The 17,183-nt window shown below is 39.0% G+C and overlaps 1 protein-coding gene across 1 annotated transcript in view; it reads left to right on the top strand.

Moving 5' to 3' along the window:
• Nucleotides 1-15,895, top strand: part of LOC108145899 (protein naked cuticle) — a 43,815-nt gene extending 27,920 nt beyond the window's left edge. Inside the window, 5 exon segments of the mRNA XM_017271551.2 lie at nucleotides 9,112-9,596; nucleotides 11,995-12,867; nucleotides 13,534-13,659; nucleotides 13,662-13,927; nucleotides 14,648-15,895. Coding sequence (XP_017127040.2) covers nucleotides 9,112-9,596; nucleotides 11,995-12,867; nucleotides 13,534-13,659; nucleotides 13,662-13,927; nucleotides 14,648-15,641 — 2,744 coding nt within the window. The 3' untranslated portion in view covers nucleotides 15,642-15,895.
• The last annotated feature ends 1,288 nt before the right edge of the window (nucleotides 15,896-17,183 follow it).

Below are 17,183 nucleotides of genomic sequence, written 5' to 3'. Positions count from 1 at the left end.
TTATTAACCAAAGAGTTTGTATAAAATTTGAATTTAAATACAACTTAACACTTGGACTTCTTCAACGAGTTTCTTCACTTGTATGCCTTAAAAAAATCATTTTTAATTCCTCACAAAAAAAATTCTATGCCATTCTATTTTAAATTTCATTATTTAAATTTGAACCTAAGGGCATACAAATATAATCCTCCTTCCTCAGGCAAATAATGCTGAAACCATTTTCAATTTTCACACAAAAATTACAGATCGCATGTGTGTGATTGGGGGGGAAAGGGAAACCATAAATACATGCCAAACCCCCTCTAAAGCCACGCCAATGCCCGCGGGCTACGCATCTTGGCCCCTACGATGTACAAGTTCCCCCTCCTCAGCCCATCGGCACATTAGAAAACGTGACAAAAATTTCATATTGATGTCTTCTTCTGGCAGTTGGGGGAAAATCTTCTTGCCCGTTTTGATGATGCTGCTAAGGGCAATACATAAAATTTTCACACACAACCAGAATGTTGTAAAAGCAGAGGACAAAGTGTGAATTAGGCGCAAAAGTTGAAAGAAGCATAATAATTCAGTTCTGTGTATATACTTTATTATTACAATACTGCGAAGGCTTTTGAAGTGTCTTCTCGTGTGAGCTCGAGTGTGAATCATGGCGAAGGGATTACAATAAGAGAGTATATAATAATCATTTTTCAAGTATTTTGTCGAGTTTCTGTTCGAGTGCATATGTCGCTGGCAGAAAGCGAGAGTTTCAGTCGAAACACGCCTCAAGTTCATAATTTGTACAATTTTATTGTCTCTCCGCCGAGGCGCATTGTGCGTAAATTTCTGACTAAATTATTTATACAAATTTTATATCTTATCTCGCATTTGACATTGCAGGTGGTCGTAAAAGATGCCGCCTTGTAATAATAAAAGCGCATAAAACTTGAGATGTTGTCTCACTCCGTCTCTGTCCGTCCGAGTGTCGCGCAATTTTTTACATGACCATAAAAAGGGCCAACAGTCAACGGCTACAAAAAAGTCAACACCGAAAGCAACAAAAAGCAGCACAATAATTTACGTAAATGCCTAGGCATATGCGACATATGATATTTGAGGTGTTTTTTTGGTTCCACTTTGGGCCAGAAGTGGGGGCTACGGCTCCGTGAGTGACAGCTTTGGGTAAAAACTTTGAATTTAAAGAATGTTCATGTTGGACAAAAGGAATTTGGACACCAGAGCCTACAGATTTAGCGACCAATGTTGAATTTGGATTATTCTAACATGGGCTATCTATGATAAGTGCTTAAATTACTTCAGTCTTTGCAAATTTATATATAAATGCTTAAATAAAATAAAAATAGCCTAAAAGAAGTGCTTTATATTTTCTTATTTTAATTAAGAAAGTTAATTGATAAGTTAGAATTTTAAACAAACATGTAACTAAAGATATTTATTTAGGAATCGTACTGCCAAGTTATGTTCAAAATTATCAAGCCAAATTCAAACAGAAATCCAAGGCAGACAAGTGTTGAATTCCAAATCAAAGAAACAATATTGACTATGGCTCACACCTCTTGGTAAACCCTTCTACTTTTGAATCCACCCTCGCAGCATCTTGTGGGAGTTCCTCCGCAAACGACACTTACCCTATCTTATCATCTGTCTAAAAGTTCCGAGCACTGTGAACCGCTGAGCATTGCGAGTGTCGCCAGCCTTGTTTTCGATCCAAAGTACATGCATATTTACACAATTCGCTGCAGCTTCTACGCTTTAGCAATCAAATTACTGGGCAACAACAACGGTTGAGACAGCGTGACAGCGTGAAAACTGGAGCATTGTTTGATTGACATTTGATTGACAAACACACACACACAGTCACGAACTTTAGCAACAAACTAGAACGAGTAACGAATACGAATACGAATACGCATAACTAACTGGCATGGGAATGGGAAACTTTTTTGCCGGCGACATTCGAAAAATGTTGATAAAATTCCAGAAAATTGGCGCCAGCAAAAAAAAAAATTAGATACACTGGTATGAAGGCAGCGAGTAATTTGCTTATGTCGGAAATTAACGCCTTTGAGTTAATGGCCAACAGCAACAACAGTTCAGCATCTGCCCATAAGGCAAGGCAACACAAAACAGCAACAAAAACAACAGCCTTCGTTTATTATGCCGCTCATTCATTATTGTTTTTATTTTACTGGCTGCCTTTGCTTTTGTTGCTGCTTTTGTTGCTGCGGCGAGTTTAAGCGCGCTGTTTGTAATTAATTTCCGTTTGTGTGTAGCCGCAGCAAACTTGGGCGCAAAACTTAAATAAACCGCAGCAGGAGATGACAAGGAAGGAGAAAGACATACATAGAGAAAGAGAGGGGTAGAGACAAAGCCAAGATAGCACACACGTTCATAATTTACAAATATGGCCAAGATATGACAATGGGTTCAAGCTCTTAACTTTATTGGTATTAAAAGTGAAGTAAAATTAATGTTAAGTCAGCAGAGCAAAAAATTTAAAAGTGGTTTTTTAACTATGTATAACATCCAAACAAATTTCTAAATTTCTGGGCCACATAATATTTTAAGTAATTTTTTAATAACTTTGTGCTTTATTGCCATAAACTTGTTTTGGTTTGAGCAAAATACTGGGGTTTAGATACAAGTACAAAAGTACGTTAGATTACACATCTAACATCTTATAAAGAAAATGTTTTTATTTCAATATAACAATAAAATAACTTATTAGCTCTAAAGCTTAATATTGATATCATAAAGTAATTTACATTTTACCACTACTTTTGAAACATGTTTATAGGCTTACAAACATATTTATAGGGAGTATTAATTTACAGTTAAGTTATTAGAGAATATAAAAAGCGTATTAAAAGAATTTACAGAGAGTATTAATTTAAAGTTCAGTTATTAGAGAATATAAAAAGAATCTTTTATGAAGCCAAATCCATTAGTCATATAAGGATTTGTGTTTTAAACAATAGAGTATTTGCAGTCGAGGCAGTTGCCAACTTCATAAGCAATTTGGTATGCCCATCTCTGGCCTATAGAGATACAAAATCCAACAGATACAAATGCCCGGCAAACCCGTTTTCCGAACACGTTGCGAGCGGCAGAGATGAAGGCCTCCGACAAACCTAACTTTGCCGACACGCGCTGAGCTGGGGCTCAGCTAAAAGGGAGCTGGAGCTGGGGCAGCAGGGGCAGCAGGGGGTTAAGAGCGGCCGGCCAAGAGGGGTTAAGAGGGCCGTCGAGCTTAGGGACTACTTTTGTAGCTATACTTATACCGTGTGTATCGGACAAAAGGCACGCTCGATCTGTTCGATGTCGATGTCGATGTCGTCGTCTGTCTGACGTTGTCGTCGTTGTCGGCATTTGTTTCACTTGATTTGTGACATTAAAGAAAAGTTATAAAAACGCCGACCGAATCGATGCCAAAAAAACAAAATGCATTATCCATCCGCAAATAGCCCTTCACTCGGCGAGCAACTCAAATAAGATTTCCCGCCTCGTCATTATAGTATTTTGCCGTGAACTTCAGACACACTGATACCGATAAGTTCGGGAAGTCCATCGTGTAACCGTTTGGGTAGGCGCATCGATTATCGGCGTTTAATTAAACGTTACCAGACCCGGTTCCCCAGTTGAACACCCCCCTCCCCCCTCTATTCCCATTTCCACTTCCATTTCCCAACCACTCTACGCCTCCCCTCGAAATAATTGCTACTGGTATTTAGCAAGCATATATTCCCACTGATAAGATTTCGCCCCGTGAATGGTGCCGGTAAAAATAAAGAAAACAAAACGCTACACACAACACAAAAACAAAAGCAAAAACAAAATAAAAGTAGGTAACAAAAAATTGAGGCAGATTTCTTTGCTGATAGGAAATAATTTTTTAGGACTCGTTTGATTTTTGCCGGTTTTATTGCCCCGGCTCGATAAGTGCCATGCCAAATTGTGGTTGTAAATGTTCAAGTGTCAAAAAAATATTATAAAAAATTGACGTTGAGTATAAAACACAAATTGAAAGGCACTTGAGTTGGTCTGATCCAGTGATCGAATTGTGATCAGGCGGATGATTAAGACTGGCGTAAGAAGACCAAAATAACTTGGGTATTTATATAGGAATTAAATGCCTGAAAAATTTAAATAAAATATTTTTACAATATTTTCGTTCTTGCTTATAATAGAAACTACTTAAGCAAGGTTTTTTGCTTATGTAAAATTCCCCAGCTTAGCCATTTTTTTTGGCATGTGTTAAACATTATCTGGTCTGCTTCACTGGATAGTTTTTTCTATCCCCGGATGCCCACATTTTTTCCCTTGTTTCTGGGTATTCTTTTTTCTTCTTTTTTTTTGGCATTTGTTGATCTTTATCATAGAGGGCCGAACATTTTTTTCTCGCCACTCGCTTGGCTCGATGGTATGCGACTTCTCATTAATTGTTTGTTGCTTTGGTTATTGCCGGTCGTTCGCGTCAAAAACACTTAACTTCATTAACACTTACATGCCAGATACGAGATATCTGGCCACAACTACTCGGAGCAGCCACTTTTTGTTTTTCGTTAATTCGACTGCTTTTTCCCTTGGTTTTCTGCTCAGCCACACAGACGCAATTATGAAGTTTTATCTTTGGTTTATATCTCTTTTCTTTAACGAACACTTTTGGCCTGGCCATGTTGGCACATCATCTGCCTAAAAGCTAGTGTTGCCAAGCGGCTCTTGGACTTGGACTTTAAGTTTATGATGTGGTTTTTCAAAAAGACAAATATTTTAGTTTATTAAACATAAAATGAATAAATGTATGTGTTGTCTGTTGTCTGAAATAATAATCTCTTTTGAATATGTCTTAATATCATGTCATGTTTAAAAAGATTTAAGAACAAACTTAATTAAGTTTTCAATTCGGTTTTTATTAACAATCTGTATCTCTCTACATTCTAATGTGGTTTCTCGGATTATCTTAGTTTAATTTTCTTGGAGTTTGTTTGTTTGTTTCTCGTTACTTGGCTTGTACACCTTTTCTAATTAAAAGTCCACCGCTTGATGTGACTGGGATCTTTGACTTTCCGATTTTTTTTTCTGTTCTCGGCCGCTTTGTTTTGCGTTTAATTATCGCCTTTGTATTTCTTTCAGTTTTTTCAGCGTCTTTTTATTTTTGTTGTTTTTTTTTGTGAGCAAATACCGCGGCCTTTGCCGACGATCGTGGCGCCAAGATAAACCAAAAGAACATGTTTTGCTCTCAAGTGGCCGACACAATGGGAATCAACTTGCTGTTGCTGTTGTTGTCGTTGTTGTTGTTGAGTCATCAAGAAAGCATTTTGGCGTCTGATATGAAACATGCCGCCTTGCAAATTAACTTTGGCCTAAGCCACTCCAAACAGATATAGGCGCAAATTGAATGGCGAATGCCCGGGGGCCAAAGGCATACGCATACGTGACTTGCCGATGACCTACAATGGGAATTTACAGTATCATGTATCTTGAGAATTGTTTATTTGAAGTATTTCTGTTGCATGGGAGGCACTATCGAATATTGGATGGATGTAAAAGTCTTAAACCTTTCGAATAGCTTATCTTCGGATACTAAATAATTTGCATAAATCGTTAACTTTGCCATATAATTTTAAAGCCCTTTAATATAAAGAGTGTAAAAATCAGACTGAACAAAATGCAATTTTTTGTTTGTAATAATTTATAATCTTTTAAATACGACATAATATTTTTTTGCCTTAAATTAAAACAAAAGCAAATTCTCAAGAAAAATAAAGTAATTTTTATGAAAGACAATCTTTGGAATATTCTGTGTTACTTAAATATTTTATTCATTTTTATTTTTTTGAAAAATTCTGTTTAATTTTTAATTTAAGTAAATTCTCTGTCGTATTACATAAACATTTGTAACTACAGATTAAATCTTGAAGGTGAACAAGAAGAAAACCCTTCATTAAAAGTGAGTGAAAGCTCTAGCCGTCAACTTGACTTTGAGCTGCGGTGGGCCCCGCCCTGAGAAATCTGGGGAGCCCAAGAAACCTCACCTCGAGGCTCCAATTTTGGGCCTTAGCCTGCGGGTATACTGAATTGAATTTGTGCATTTGCGTAATGTGTGCGTAGGGCAGTCGAAATGAAAATGATTAGCTTTGGCAGCATGGACCACTTCAATCTCTCAGATATTTTTTGAAGAGACTAAGGGCTTGGCCTTAAGGGCCTTGAGTTACCTGAGAGGTGAGGTCACATGTGTCGAAATGGGCGGCCGAAGTCTCATGAATTTTTTATGATTAATGGAACGTCACGGCCTGCGGCTTATCTATCATAAAGAAAAAAACAACCAAATCGAATGCAGCCCACGTGGCGGATGAGTAATGCGTGCCAAGTTCCCTTGATGTCTCTTCCATTGGAACTCAGACGTGGGACCGACTTCTTAGACCCAGTTTAGATAATGTTCATTAACATATGCATGTCCATACGTTTATCTCGGATTTTTTATGCTGTGTAATTTTTGTGTTATCAAGTCACTGGTGCCGCTGATGCTGTAGATAAAAGTTGTCCAGCTGAGATTTGCATAATTAATTAGTGTGCTTGTGGCTGGGCTTTATAGTGCAAATCAAAAATGCGCATAAATTGGATGAAAACGTTATAAATTGTCCGTAATAAAACACGAATTTACAAAAAAATTTGTTGAGCGCTTAGAAAGCATGTGGCATTTGACAACTTTTGATTTTGAATTAATTTGATGGCTGGGGAAAATGAAAATTTTCATTAAAAAAGTAAGCATATCATTTTATTGAGTTGTAGGTTAACTTAATTAAATTTATTTGTATCGTTTAAGAAATATTAAAAACTATAAGCTAACGTTTCTGGTACTCAGACCAGAATGAATTTTTTTCAAACTTTTCAATATCTCAACCTATTGTTTTTTGGCTAGACTTCCTGGCAGACGGCCTACAATTTTATTGTCAACTGGGTCAGCTCCCGTACTCCCTCCATTACTTTCACTAATTTGGCCACCTACACTGCAGTGTAAACAATTCCAGTACTTGGCAGGACTCAACGACTAGCTCATTTCCCCTTCACTTTGGCTAATTGTCTTCAATTGTCGCCACCTCAGCAACTCTTTTCGCAATCTCCACTCCTGCTGGGGGAATAGCAACAGAGGCAAAGGGAAATGAACAGGCAACCAACAATGTATACAAAATGGAGACTTGGGACTGCTTTGCTTGCATAATGTTCATGCAATTAAAAGCCATGTCCTGGGCTCAGCTCAAATGGGCGGGGTCCTTGGCAAGGACGTGGCTCCCGCAAATGAAAAATGAAAAGCGAAATGAAAAATGAGAAATGAGAAATGGAATAACGCGCGTAGAAAGCAGGCTAAACCGCAAATTTGGGTCAGCAGGCGAGAAGTAGAAATTTTCCTTCGTTTTTCCTCCCTTCGTTTTTTTTAGCGCGCTAATTAATTAAAATGAAGCAGATACAATGGCACCCGGAATGGATAGTGCGGCAAAAGAACTTAGAGCGGAGTTACTCGAGTGAACTACTGCAGAGAAAAATGCTCCGAATGAGGATAGTGCGAATGGGATTTATGTGTCAAGTGGGATTATGCTGCACCAGGGTGTTTTTCTTCTTAAATTATTTTCTTTGTGCAGTTAGAAAAATGGGAATTTCTAAGATAAAGGGTATAAAAGGTAAGAAAGGGGATGAAATTTCAACAAAGGACATTATTAGTTAATTATTAGGCATATTTTTCCAAAAGGATATAGGTTACATAAGAATCTAAGTAGGCAAACAATTTCCCAAAACACCAAATGGTGATTTCTATGAAGCAAACAATTGAGCTTTGTTGTCAGATAGATTAATATATATTAGGCCTTAATAGGCCTTTTATCGAAAACATATTTAGCAAATGATTTACTCGACCATCAGTCAATAAGACATTTTTCAGTATTTTAAAGATCAAATTAAATTAGACAATGAAAGCAACATGTATTTCGTACACTGCCTGTGAAGTTAATCAAAATAATTTCTATAAATTCTTTGTAAATAACTAAAACACGTCAAATATTTAAATTACACATTCCGTTTTCGCACTATAACTAAACATCAAACAGTCGCAGTCGCTGCAGTCGAATTCGCATTGCTTTGGTGCGGTTCACGCGTCGTATGAGTAATGAGTAATGAATGGACCAAAGGCGACCGCAGACCGTAGACTGCTCATCTGCCGGCTCAGCTTTCAGTGCTCGATGTGGCCACAGCCGCCCAGATAACACTGCAGCCATTTCAATTTAAAATGAAGGAAACAAAACCGAAGCCAGCCAAACACAAAAAACAAAAAAGCCAATGCCGAAAAGAAAAGAAAACTTGGAGTGCCGCCGCCGCAGCCGACGACGACGACGACGTCATTAATTAGGAATGCTCTCCGAGCAGTCGCCTTTCAAGTTTCTCGAGGGGATTCAAAGAGATCGGCATTGGCCGCCTGGTCGCCATCGCTTTGTGTTGGCGTTGAGGCATAAACTTTTTGTGCTGTTGTAATGCGCTTTGTGCAAATTGCAAATTGCAAATAAATTGCAAGACGCCAGCGAAAGGCGCACAGAGAAAGAAATAATGCGGACAATTTAATTATACTGTCAAAAATAAATTGTCATAGTTACAATTTGATTGGTTTATTATAAAATTGGAACAAGTTTTTAATTTAACTTCTTAAATAAGATTAAGGAGTGTTTTATTTCCTAAATTATTATGTTGAATTAAATTTAATTATTTATAATTATTTTTTAGCTAAATTATTATTTTACAAATTTAATTTAAATGAAGTATTCGTTGCAATACAAGTTGTTCGAAATGGTACTTTGTTCTAAGACATAAAATGCTTTACAGAAGAAGAAAACATTTCATTGACATGCAATTTAAGTGTGTTACAAATGAGAGCTACTTGTTTTAATTTGAAAAATATGGGCGACACTTTGCCACAGTGCACAGAGAAGCCGACAAAAGCCAGGGGATTAGATGACCAAAGGGGCGATGGCGATGGCCAGGGCTCGGCCATGTTTTTTTTATACCGCCAATTTCATGCCACTTTGCATTTTAATTAAAAGTACGCCACCCTTCCTGTCATTGCAGTCCAGGAATGCACCACAGACTCCGAGGAGCTGATGTACCACCAGGTGCGGGCCTCCTCCTCCTGCAGTGCGCCGCCCGATTTGCTGCTGGTCAGTGAACGTGACAACAATATCCAACTGCGATCGCCGGTGGTGAATATAATCACCACGCCGCCGGGCAATGCCTCCAGTGCGGCCAGCAAGCATCATCAATCGTCATCGCATCACCATCAGACAAGTGCCAACCATCACCACACCACGCGGCACAATCCCAATCCTTTGCAGGCCGGACATCCGCAGGACATGAGCAGCGGTGGCAGCCACAGCAAACATCTGCGCATCAGCAGCACCTCCAACGGCAAGCACGGCAAATACTCGAATATGCAGCACCATCTGGCGCAGGACGAGGATGTGGTGGATGCGGCAGCCTCCATGCAGCAGCCACACGGCAACCACGCCCACTCCCGCCACCTGCACCATCACAAGGAGGAGCGCATCCGGCTGGAGGTGAGTGAATTATTACCCAAATTTCACAAATTCCCCAAATTACCATTGTTCCCTGCCAGTCGGTACTTTATGAATTATCCCACTAGCAAGTGAGGAGAATCAAATTCCATCTTCCAATTCCAATTCCACTTCCAATCCCCCATAAACATTCGTTTTAATAGGCCATTCCGATTTCAATTTGCATTCATTTATTAATGAATTTATGGATTTGATTTGACTTGTTTTCATCGTTTCATAACACAAATATTTATGGAGCCATTAATTGCTCTGCACTTTCAAGGGGTTGTTCGCAGTTTGAGTGAAGTTTGCAGTTTAATGTTATTAATAGATGTTCTGAAACCAAAAGCAATGTTAAACACATTTAGGGCAAATTGAAAACTAATTAAATTAAAACATTTTCAGTTTAATTGCATTTGGGGCTGTACTAAAAGCAAATAAAATATTAGATCATTTTATTTGGATTTCATACACTTATCCAAAAAATTGTAGTAAATCCAAATATTTTGTGCTCAATTTAAACATTTTTCCATTTGATATTTATCAATTGCGATTTTTGGTTATTTTAAATATGAGATTTTTAAGAATTGATTTTTATATCTAAAAATTTATTATGAATAGTAAATTTGTAATTAAATTTTAAGTTCAGCATATTTGTTTACTTTTTATTTTTGTCTAGAGCATTCATAGCCTGTATACCCGATTCCTTTCAATTAGCCAAACAATCGCTTTGCTTATAAATACAAGGTGATAAATTAAATGATGTTTGGTTTTCCATTTGTGGGATTTTTCTGACCCCCAGCCAGGTGTTTTGGTCAAGCTTAATCAACTCAACTGGCTGGCTGGCTGGCTGGCTGTTATTACCGTGCTAGCCGCCCCCTGTTAGCCACGATTCCTGGCCATAATTCATGACCCACTGGGCACATCGCACATCGACCATAAACTCAACATTTCAATGTGCTTTTAATTAAAATTTCAATGGCTGCTCGCTCACCGCGATGGCCTCAGATTCGGCTTCATTTGTTGTTCCAAACCAACTAACCATCCCCGTCCACGAAAATAAAATCGAAAAAAAAGAGGGAACAAATATTTCATTAACACAAGGGCGCCGGCAATTTTCCATTACCACCCACTGCGGACGAACATTCTCTGTTTCGGACGCTGTCTCGGTTTGCTGTTTCTACTTGTGCCCGTTTCGCCAAAAAATATCAAAACATTAAAATTCAATAAAAACCATTAAAAGCAAAACAACAAACACGAAAAGCACTCAGGGGCAATTAAAAATCTACAAGCCAAGTAGCAGCAAAGGCAGCCCCGGCAAAGGAAATTATATTTATTTGTATGCGACTGAGGGGCAGCAGAGTGGATGTGGATGTGGATGCTGGGCTCTGGCACTTTATCAATGGTAATGGTTTTCCTCGCCCCCCATACCATGTTTTGCCCCCTGTGATGTTGACGTGGCTGCTTCTGCAGGCGAAAATTAAATATTTAGTCAAATTATGGCCACAATTTTCGACTGGTTTTAGTGGTCTCGGCATGCTCTCGATTGTTTGTTTTTAGTGGCAGCTGGCTGTGGCTTTAGTTTCTGCTCCTTTTTTGCCATTTAGCATCAGCATCTCAATTTGGGATGCCCCCAAACCGAAAACATGTTGCATCTGCAAAACATTGTTGCATACTTTTAGGTCGAGTATAAATTTGCTGTGCAATTTTTATGCGGCAAAGTTTATTAGCAGAATTTTTTGTTTATTTTTAGTTAGTTTGCCTCTGCATCAGGCTTATGTAGTTGTTAAAATTTGTTGGGCAAAAGTTTTGGCACACATTCGAGGGTAGAGTTTGTGCGAAATTCTGAATGAAAAAGGTATTTATTTGTGTGAGGTGTTGGAGGGGAGTCTAAATTTGTTGCCATGGTAATTTATAACACATTAAAAGTTTATTCTTAAGCCCACTAAACAGAGCAGCAATTTGTTTAGGTAATTAAAGTGGAATTTGAAATGTTTAGCTTTGAACAACAATGAGCTAGCACATTTTTCCTGTTATGTTTTAAAGACCTCAACAAAATAATTTAATACTTGCTTTAAATTTGAATCAAAGCTTTGTTATAGCTCTTTCCTTTAAATATTTAAATTTCTCTCACTAAATCAAATTCTATCAAAGAATATTTCTGTAAATAATCGGAATAAACAACAATCAATTAAAGATTTACTAAAGAGTAATTAAACTTGTTTTGTTGGTTAGCAAAACATATTTCAACTATTAAAGCAAATACCTTTAATTAATGCAGTTGTTAGGAGAACCCTTGGGAAAATTCAATTACCGAAGAATGTTTACTCGCACACTTGATTTAAATCAAATTCAGTCTGAAGCCATCGACTCATTTGTTTTGTTTTGCATTCGAAAACAGGAGTTCACCTGCGACGTGTCCGTGGAGGGTGGCAAGTCATCGCAGCCGCTGCAGTTCTCGTTCACGTTCTACGATCTGGACGGCCACCATGGCAAGATAACAAAGGACGACATCGTGGGCATTGTGTACACCATATACGAGTCCATTGGCAAGTCGGTGGTGGTGCCCCACTGCGGCAGCAAGACAATCAACGTGCGGCTCACCGTCAGTCCCGAGGGCAAATCGAAATCGCAGTCGCAGTCGCAGTCACAGCCGGTGGTTCCTGTGCCAATGCCCGTTACCCTGCCCGCCGCCGCTGGATTCAACAACAGCAGCAGCAGTCATGCCAGCAAGCTGAAGAAGTTGCCCACGGGCCTGGCCACGGCCATGTCGAAACCATTGGTTGGGGGAGTGGGAGTCATATCCTCCGGTGGCACGGCGCTAACGACATCCGCCGGCAACCGCCGCCAGCATCGCTATCGACCGCGCAAACTGATTAAGTCCGATGACGAGGACGATGACAGCAACAGTGAGAAGGAGAAGGACGCTGAGAAGGCTCCGGCCGGTGAACAGGCCAGCGGAAGTGGGGCCAAGACCGGAGGAAGGAGCCATCACCATCAGGCCTCGGCCACCAGATACCACCAGAAGAGCAATTCCCGGGCGGAGCAGTGCTGCACGGAGCAGAACACACCGGACAATGGTCACAATACCTACGAGAATATGCTGAATCTCAAGTGCTGCAAGCCGGAGAGCGACCAGGTCGACTGCCCCTCCCACCGCCAGAATCATCACCAGAACCACCAAAATCACCACCACCAAATCAGGCAGCAGGACATCTACATGAAGCAGGCCACCCAGCGGGTCAAGATGTTGCGAAGGGCGCGCAAACAAAAGGTAGGCACAAGGTAACAAACGAAATCATGGCAAAAACAAATCCACAAACCAATCAAATATTAATCCAAACTAAAACTGCTGCCAGCCTAACACAAGTACAACTATGCATGAAGAATGTTATTAATTTCGTATTAATAAAAGTTTCTACAAAATAATAGATGGTCAAAATTAAAAGACTAGATAGTTAATAGTATAATGGAATGCTCCTGCTTATATGAAAGTAAATTGAAATAAAAATTATGCACTAAAAAAGTTAGTTAAAAAAAAAGTTTATCTTTAGTTGTCGAATAAACCAATTTATTAAACTTTTTGCTTAAGTCTCATGATAAATTTTTTCCAAACATAAAATTTTAATAATGTTAGGCTGCAACAAAAACATTTATTTTTTATCGAAAGATACAAGAATTAATCAATTAAGGCAATTAAGGACTTGGCAGGCAATTAAATGAATCTGAAAAGCAGGAATAGGAAATAGCATAATTGATCTTTGGCCTGGCAGCAGTTGCAAAGTGAATCCACCCTCCCCAAAAAAAATGTCGTCTTTTGTTTTTGTTATACACTTTTGTTGCTTACCACATGCGTTCGCCATACATACTTTATGGTTTTCTTTATTATAATTTAATTTCGTTTCCTTTTATTTTTGGTTAACTCATCGCCATCAATCAGTACCAGGATCATTGCCTCGAAACGCGACAGCGCAGCCTCTCAGTGGGCAACGATTCCGCCTGGCAGAATCGCCATCTGCAGCAACCACAGCCACAGCAACCACCGGTGGGTCAGGCAGCTGGCACGCCCCCCAACCGCTGAGCCACAACAAGAGCGCATCGGGGTCACCACCACTGCTGCCAGTGGGTGGCGAACTGATGCTCGATGGTGTGCAGCTGCGCCAGCCACGCCCCCAATCCCTCACTACCCACCAACAGCATCAGCAGCATCAGCAAAATCAGCAGCAGCAACGGAAATCGGCCGAGTGCTGGAAATCGGCGCTAAATCGCAACGATTTAATTAGCATCATCAGGGAGAGCATGGAAAAGAATCGCCTGTGTTTTCAGCTGAATGGGTAAGCCAATTCGCGATGAATCCACCCCAAGTCCACAATGATTAGCAGCGGAGTGAACTGAAATGAGGCTAGAAAAGTCCACAAAGTGCTCATGGCAGCGGTTTGGCATTTCCCAAAACAGAAATTGCAAAAGGAAAATCAGTCAATTTTTCAAAAATCATTGCATACGGAAAATTAGACTAGCTTAATGTTGGCTTAAACAGATTTAACTCGAAAAGAGCAAAATGCGCATTATTTATTATTCAAGGTTATTTTTAATCATTTTTTTTATAATTCCATTATTATGGGCAAACTTATTTTATTCAAAAATTGCTAATTTAATGCTTTACAAATTACACATCAAAATAAAATTGGTATTAAATATATAACACTTTATTTTTTGTTTAAAATTTAACAGAAACATTTAATTACGTGGATGCCAAATGCTTGATAAATTAAACATCAAAATAAACTTGGATTAAATATTTTCAACATTCAAATATTTTATATTTTAGTTTTCTTGTCAAACTTACAATAAATGTTTTACAAATGTAAGCTATAATGAAATAATCTAAGAATTAGTAAATGTTTCTTTCCTTTTATTTTTGTGTTCATTAGTTTACCTTTTGATTTTTAACTTTTTGGCGACTCCCAAACTTCCTTAAAATCCCTTACAAAATCTCCACCAAAACCCTATGAAACATAGACTAATTGAAGGCATATTCTGTTGGAATTTTGCAGAAAACCCCAAGCCAATGTGAGTCCCATACGGCAACCGGCAGCACAACAACAACAACAACAGCAACGCCAACGCTGCAATACGGGCTCGAAAATACCCACATTAATAGCCAACCACAGTCCGGTCGCCCTGCAATCGCCGCTCAGCAGCAGTCCACCCACAGCGGACTGCAGCACCTCCTGCATTCCAGTGGCTCCACCGGTCATCGAGGTCAACGGTCAACAACAGCAGCAGCAGCAGCAGCCACAGCAGCAGCACCACAATCACAACCACCACGAGCATCCCCAACCACACATACCCATCTACCACCAGCAGCTGGCCATTAATCCGGCCGTTTTGGCCGCCCAGCAGACACACAATACGGCCCACAACAAGTTGAATCTGTGTGGCTACGACTCCTTTCTGCATGCCACCATCTGTGGGGGCGGGGCGGCCGCCCACTCGCCCCCGGCCACGCCCAGCAATGTGGCCACGGTGCAGCCGATACCCAAGAAGAGCGAGAAGAAGAAGGAGTACAAGAACTATGGCAACCTCATCTACGCCAAGTTGAGTGAGCAGTTGCAGCAGAAGGATCGGGAGCAGCGTCGCCAACGGCACAAGCAGCAGCACCAGATCAGGATGCAGGATCAGCAGAAGGATAATGGTCGGATGGAGCAGCGACCGCCCACCTCGAACTCCAGTTCGGCGGGCTCCAAGATCTACGGCGATGCCCTGGAGTGTGCCCACCTGCTGGCCAGCGAGGAGGAGGACCTGCCCCCCAGTCCGCAGTTGACCAGTACGCCGAGTAAGGTGGTCAGCACCGACACCCTCATCGATCTGAACGATGATGTGGGCGAGGCGGTGGCCGAGGCCGTGACAGAGGGTGGCAAGTCGAATGTGGAGGCTGCGGAGGAACTGGAACTGGACACCAGTGCTTCCAGCTCCATGATCCACCGCTATGTGCACGAGCACATCCACCACCACTATCACCACTTCAAGGAGCAGCAGGATGTCTAGGCTAAGACCACTATAAACTACTTGAATGTTGCTTATGTTTCAGTCTATTGATTAATGTAGCGCGAATTGTAATTTAAAAGTAAGCATTCATCAACTAAAAAAACCCAGAAAATATTCGAAAACGATATTAGGGCCACAAGAAGTGGGGTGGGAAAAGTGAGTTTGGAAATGGTTCAGAATATTTTAAAAAATATATATTTAAAGTATGTTGTTAGTAAAAATCATTTCACTTTTTTTATTTCGAAGTTATTTGAACTTTAAAATAATATTTAAACTTTTTTTGTATTACAAAGCTAATATAATTTTAAAATACTGTTGAACCCAAAAATTTATGAAAACAGTTAAACATCTAAATAATAGCTCAACATTAAATTAAACAGTTAACAAACAATAGTTTAAAGTTCCTGACTTTGTAAAAATATATAAGAGAACCACATTTAATTTTTTATCCATTCCAAACTCACTATTCCAACTTTTCTAGGGAAAATCTTCAGAACCAAACATTGAACTCTAGGAAGATTTAACCCACTGATCCCAGCATATATGTAGCCACTATAGCTTACGCAGAAATCGAAATGAAAACATAAATTATGCGCCTTTTGCCTTAGCAACATTTGAATCGCCGCTTCGCTAATCTAATCAACTAGCAACATATCACTATCAGAAACAGTGTAAACTAAATGGGAGGAAAAAAAACTATTGTTTAGTGCAAATTATTGAATCAAATTGTTGTCTATGATATAAAATTTTATGCGCCGCTTTTTAAGTGTTTTTTGGACAGAGAGGGCAACAAATTACAGATTACAGTGGTGCAATGGGGCCGCCAGTTTTAAGTTAACTATCGATCGTGTATATTTATGTTATCTAAGCCAATTAATTTAAATACTATTTTTAGTTTCTAACACTAAACCCAAACAAGACAAGCAACAATGCAACTAAGTACTAAACCACAACAACATATACGAAAAACAAAAGCACAAATTGTAGTTCAATTATTATTTTAAAACTTGTTTTCAATTTCATCATCTGTCAACCAATCGAGTTACGAATCCAATCTATCAATCAATCAAACAAATCAAACGAAACAAGCACAAAAACAAAATGCATTTAACTCTTATTTACATAAAAAAGACTGATTTCCAATTAAACAATATATTAATTAATTGCATATGAATAAAAAAATATATACAAATATATATAGACAATTTATGAGAAATACTAAATAAATTATTGAATTGCTAAAATGAAATTTATTGGATGAGTTTTTATTCAAAACAGACAGCTAAAGGCAATGGGTAGTTAAGTACGCCTATAGTCTTGTTGGTAAGAAGTCAAAGCATTCATTTATTATAAATACAAGCTTTAAATACTATTTCCAAGTATAAATGCTTTCTCTTCGACAATAAGTATGCCTGATAACAATATTATATTTGTTCTTTTTCAACTTAATTTTCGAACAGGTAAGTTAAAATTGAGTATGTAGTTGCCAAATTCAATAATCTTTCCAGTCAACCTAAGCTGAGAATAGATCGATTAATGTTC

This window comes from Drosophila elegans, unplaced genomic scaffold (assembly GCF_018152505.1).
Source record: "Drosophila elegans isolate 14027-0461.03 unplaced genomic scaffold, ASM1815250v1 contig_208, whole genome shotgun sequence".
NCBI lineage: Eukaryota > Metazoa > Arthropoda > Insecta > Diptera > Drosophilidae > Drosophila > Drosophila elegans.
This window is presented reverse-complemented; position numbering and strand designations above follow the sequence as displayed.